Source organism: Molothrus ater, chromosome 3 (genome assembly GCF_012460135.2).
Source record: "Molothrus ater isolate BHLD 08-10-18 breed brown headed cowbird chromosome 3, BPBGC_Mater_1.1, whole genome shotgun sequence".
In the NCBI taxonomy this organism is placed as follows: domain Eukaryota; kingdom Metazoa; phylum Chordata; class Aves; order Passeriformes; family Icteridae; genus Molothrus; species Molothrus ater.
Window position 1 is genome coordinate 20,774,304 of NC_050480.2, and position 6,000 is coordinate 20,780,303.

Genomic DNA, 6,000 nt, shown 5'->3' on the forward strand with positions numbered 1-6,000 from the left:
GAGAGGGGAAAGGAGCAAGAAGAAGATTTTATAACTTTCTTCAGTTTAAGTTTAATTTGCATTCTTGGATTTCTTTTCAATGGTGAAACATAATTGTACTATAGACAATAGAGATTTTGTCTTCAGTGAAATCAAGATTTGACCTAGCTGCCTAGACTTCAAAACTATGAAGAAACTGCATCTTTTCATAGTGACCACATGTTGTTCAGGAAGCCTTGTAAATCACAAAAATGTCCTATGGTCTTATATATTTTATGCATGGTAAACTTCAGCAGTATCTAGCAAGTCTCAAGAAGTTTGTTAACTTTGGGCTAACTTTAAACTTTTTCTCTCTATGTTTTGGAAGCCTATACCGGTGAAATAGGGAAGCAGAGTTACTCATCCCTGGTGAAAATAGTTACTGCCTAATTTAGAAAAATGGCTTCATATCTCAAAAATGGACTATTAGATAATTTTCTTCTGAAATGTACTTTTTTTTCCTTTCTTTTCATACTGTAGTTTTCTCCATCAGTGTCCTACATGGCAAAGGCAGAAGTAAAATCAAGAGGTAATGGATCAGGTTTTTGGAGATGATTGTTCTCTATCTGTACTGGGAGAACTAACGGAAGTTCACAGAGCTGATCAGCAAGCTGCTCCTCAAGTGGGCATGCAGCACAGTGCTGTGGCTTTAGGAACTCTCTAAAACATTAATGCCAAGTGACCTGACTATGATTCGTGCTGATACCATAAGTATCAAATGAATTAATAATGATTTATTAGGCACTGATCTGGGCTCTCTGATGACCAGTGACAGGACCCAAGGGAACGGCATAAAGGTGTCTCATGAGATTTAGGTTGGAGATCAGGAAAAGGTTCCTTGCCCAGAGGGTGTTTGGGCACTGGAACAGGCTCCCCAGAGAAGTGGTCACAGCACCAGCCTGACAGAGTTCAGAAGTGTTTGGACAGTGCTCTCAGGCACATGGTGTGATTCTTGGGCTTGTCCTGTTGGTCCCTTCCAGCACAGGTAGTTTTAAGATTCTATTCTATTGTACTTTAAAGGGGTTAGTGCTACAGGTATAGTAGATGCTTAGAGTTATGTCAGTGTTTGGCATTTTTTCCCTATAAAACACATCCTTAATGCCAGCATTCACATTTTTCCTCTGAGATAAACAAAATAGTTTAAAGTATATACCCATATATATAAGATTTGTTTATTTATTGTAGGAAAAATATCAACCATTCATGTTATTGCTTCACAAGCAACTAGGCACAGAAAGACAAAGGATTTTTGCTTTAGAAACCCAGTCAAATGTGGTAAGATTGATAGTGTGAGGTTTTCCAGGACCTCCTCCTGCACATCTCTGCTGTCTGAGCTGAGTTTAGCCTCTCAGTTTTCTAGAAGAGAAAGGAATTGAGGAGTGTGTGAATCACTTCACCATACTCAGATCTTTAGCATATAAATATTTTGAAGTAGAACTCTTCAAAGCTCAGCTGAAACAGTTGTATGTACACTTTTATTTATGATGCAGTTCTCCATTTTGTGGAGTGGAAAATATTTTTTCAATTTCACATTGAATCTTCCTCAATGTAGTTTCAAAAAATTAATTTTTAAGGGAAGGAATAGTGAACTGACCTATAGTTTTACAATAGAATTTGTTTTTATAATGGAAGGATTGGAAGGCATCCTCTGAACTAAAATCACTTCAAATATATCCTATAACTTTGCATTTATTTGGCTTAGGATTTCTCATTTAAATAACTTTTAAAAAGGGAGATTATTCAGAAGTAAGAAAGATGGCAGAATAGCCCTAAGAAAAAGTACTGCTTTGCAAGCTCAGTTTCTAAAATCTAAGCAAATCTGTAAAACGAAGTTTTTAGTTCATGAAATTCAAAATACTCTACAGGATTTGTTATCCTACCATGTACCTTTATGAGAACAAAGTTTTAGAATTCCTTATAAATGCAATAAGCAATCACTTGCATTTTTAGTTAGTATTAGCCAGTTATACAAGAAGGACCATTTTTTCCTCTGTCTAAAAGTCTTGCTAATGTTTGAGTTTCCAAATATGTTTTCTTTCTTTAGATTGACTAGGAAAGGAGTAGTTTACTTCAGGAATTTTTCTACAGCATATTGAGAAGGAAACAGTAATCATTACTCTTTTGTGATTTCATGAAGAAAAGTGGGTAAAATTTTCCAACCACCCCACTCATACCCCAAATTAATGAAGTATGTAGTTTGTTGGCAAAGCACTGAAAATCTGAAGTAATTTTTATAAAGAAAGAGTATGAAAAAGGTGTTTTGTGTGACAAAATTATTTGTTACTGATTCATTGTAGTTATAGCACTGAGTTGTCCTTCCACATTTTGATTATTTTGAAGATTTTGTTTCTAAGTCTGAAGCTGTTAAGATGTGAGATGGTTTTTTGTATTGTTCAAAAAGCCATATGCAGAGTAGACTCTAAACCAGAATTGCCTCAGTTTCCCTCATTCCAAGGTGGTGTTGGCAGCCTCTCAGAAGCAAGTTTTTTAAGGAATAGTGAATAGGAATCTTTGGAATAGTGAAATTGTTTAAAGAGATGCAGTGCACTTGTAAGGTTTGCAATAGTTAAAGCTGGGAGAGTATCTTTCTTTTGAGTTTTATCTGCCCAGTCATGCTAAACAATATCTGCTCAATTGTGAACAGTTTGAAATACTACTACTACTGCCTTGGTGTCTGTAGCATTAGTTTTCTTCTAAATTCTGTAGCTTTTTGGTTACTAAGTGCTATCACATTGTTTTATAGGTATTATTACTAGCTATGGATTGTACATGGATGGTGTTCTGCTGCAGAATTCATCACAGCTAAGTTGTTATGCTTATGGGCTTGCTCCTTGGAGTCTGCATTCCTTCAGAGTCCAGGCATGCACTGCAAAAGGTTGTGCTTTAGGTCCACTGGTGAGTACCTTAATTTACATTCTGGGAATGTAATAAATGTCAGATGACAGTGAATATCAGAGTAAATGGTGATGATTCACTCTGGGCAGTACTAACCCATCTGGCAAAATGTGACATTTAAAAAAAAATCCTGTTTAAGAGCTGCTAAAGATTCAATAGGTCATTGTTAGGCACCATTCCAAGGTAGAACATAGGTACAGTGAGGGAAGACAAAAACGGAGGCTGAAACGCACATTATAGAAATTAAATGGAGTTAATATGTTTGAAAAGTGCAGGTGTGCTTTAACCAGATTTACAAGGATGTATATAAAGAAAGAGTTACTGTTCCAGTAATGAGCAAATTTCTAGCTGCTGGACTGAAAGGACTAAAGTTAATTTGAGAATTGCAGAAGCTAGAAGTGGCAACAGGAACAAGGAAAATATGGTAATTCATAAATCTTTTGAATGCAAGTATGTGATCAAAATATTATACTTGACAGATTTTAGCAGTCTTGTGTAATGCCCCATTTTTTCAGGATTTGAGAACACAGGAATATTAAATTTGACAAATTTGTGAAAAACAGACCTCCTGAGGGTTTTTAATTTTGTTAAAGGTTTTTGGATATATAGCTGAACTGATATATCTGGTATGATTTCATAGTATAGCTGATGAATAACTAGATTCATATCTACTGTGCTTGGTTTTGTTTTCAAGCATAACTGAGAAAGAGGCCTGTGCTTATTCTGGGATTTAACTTTTTGTTTAATTCAGCTTTATTTTTAGGCTTCTAAATTTGGTAAAAGAAAAAAGAGGGAAGAAAAAAGAGGTTTGGGAGGGTTTTGTGTTTTCCTTTCTATTTTTTCTATCACAGTTTATTTTTTATCAGGAAAGAACTTCCAGGTTTTATTTTTGTGTTGTAATTTGTTAGTCACATTTCCAATTTTATTTCCAAGATTGCTTTTGTTCAAATGCCAGTAATGTTTTCTCTCTGCAGAAGACAACTAGACTTTATAACCATTAAACATTTTATAGCTTGCTCTACTTTGAAGAATATTTATTCTTAAAAGCTTGAATGGCTTTTTGCCAGTTTTTCTTGTACATTTTTTTACAACTTCACATATACCCCAAAAGCAAATCATGTTTTAAGGTACTTGATATGCAATAACCTAATCCATTGTGTTGGTAATGATGCTTAAGAAAACTCATTACCAAACTTTGCATACAGATGAAATATGTAAGTTTTCAGTACTACTGTCCTATCAAATAGGCATCAAAAGGAAAGAAGAGAACACCGGTGGTTACAGTTTAAAAAATATTTCTAGTAGTCTTTTTTGAGATCTCCACTGAAATACAGACTCGTAACTTGACTTTTGGAACAATTCAAAGGGGTTGCGGTAGCTGATACTCATCTGCATCCCATGATCAGTACACAAACTGTTTTCCAGAGACAGTGATCCATCTCTAATCACAGGAATTGAAGTACATCTTGATTTAGGCTCACCTAAGTCCTGCCAGGAAGTTAAAGCACTGGATCTTCATTTGATTTTTTAAAAAAGATTTTCATATCAATTACGGAGTAAATCCAATACTTAAAAAAAAGAAGAAGAAAAAGAGAAACCTAATGTTTTGCCTCTGCTCTAAATAGTATGGGAAACATTTCCCAGCAGTAAACTGCTATGCTTCCAGCTATTTTTGTTGCTGATCTTGTGCTTAATGTGCCCTAATCGATCAAGGAACATCATGTGACATTCCCCTAAATATGGAATTTGTCCACCTTATATTCCTGAAGGTGGCTCTGAAGATCTTAATTAATTATGAGAGCATTAGCTGTTATTCTATTTCAAAAACATGGTTTTGTTCAGATTAGGTAGTTCTTGTTTGATTTTTTTTTCTGTGACTGTGACTTATTTTTAAGCGAGATGCAAATTGTTAAGTAAATTAAGAAAGGCTGCATTTTAATCTCTTCCTATTACATCCAAGATACTGCTTTTTTCTGTTCTAATTGTTTGGGTGTTTTATCCCTAAAGAGGGAAAAAAATGGTTTATTAAGGGCTAGTGTAGCCTGTAATGGATTCTTTGGAGAAATTCAAGAGAACTCAAATTATGTTTGTTTTGAAATGTGTTACCTCTTGTAAATGTCTTATTTATAAGTGGAAATGTTCAACACTGAATATTTCTCATCTCAACCCACTGCTATTAAATTTAAATTTCAGGGTTTTAGTAGTATGTATGCTTGTACTTTTCCCAATATTATTAGGCCTATTCTATGATTTCTATGATTTGGTGTCACTTATATGATACAAGAGTCTTTGTTTATTAAACTATTAGTGAATATGTCTGAAAATACCACGGGGTGGTGTAAAATGATATTTAGAAAAATAAGTCTGAATAAGGTTTTCTGTGCCATATGTTTGTATAGCACATTATAAAAAAAGGTAAAGACATAATATAGCTGTCGCAACTGTTTAAGACATGATACAGATTGCTACAAATTTATATTATTTAAAGATTTTTTTGAATCTTCTTAAGTAGAAAAACATAATTGTTAATAATTTCTTCACATTTGTCATGTTTCTGATTGGAGCACCTGCATTTAGGAGCACTTTACTGGAAATTACTTTGTTTAGAAAGCACCATTTAGTCAAATCCTTCCATAAGGATGTTTTTGACTAAAATACCCAAATAATCAATGTGGCAGTGATCCAACAAATCTATGTTTATCTTTAAGCATGTACTTTATCCTGTTGGCTTTACTGCAACTTATCACTTACTTTCAATATAAGAAAGTGTATAAATAGAGAAGCACATATGGAGGTATTGATGCACATGGCAGTTGTAAACAATAAGCTGTCCAATCTTTTTGTATCTTTACATCTGAAAAGTACAACATTCATGTTTCAAGGACAGAGAAAATATGTTTGGTTATTTAGATGACAGAGCAGGTGTGGCAGATTAAAAATAGCATTTATTAGCACTCCCAAGAACCTGCAGCTGAGAGGCACTTACAGAAGTGTGAAACCATCTTATTCCTTAGAAAACACCAAATAAATAATGTAGCAGAAACAAAATTGTCGCTATAAATAACATAATAACAAATTACTTTGTTC

The 6,000-nt window shown here is 34.2% G+C and overlaps 1 protein-coding gene across 1 annotated transcript in view; it reads left to right on the plus strand.

The window, feature by feature from the left end:
* Positions 1–6,000, plus strand: part of USH2A (usherin) — a 375,273-nt gene that overhangs the window by 193,795 nt on the left and 175,478 nt on the right. Inside the window, exon 36 of the mRNA XM_036380788.1 lies at positions 2,762–2,913. Coding sequence (XP_036236681.1) covers positions 2,762–2,913 — 152 coding nt within the window. The remainder of the gene's footprint in view (positions 1–2,761; positions 2,914–6,000) is intronic.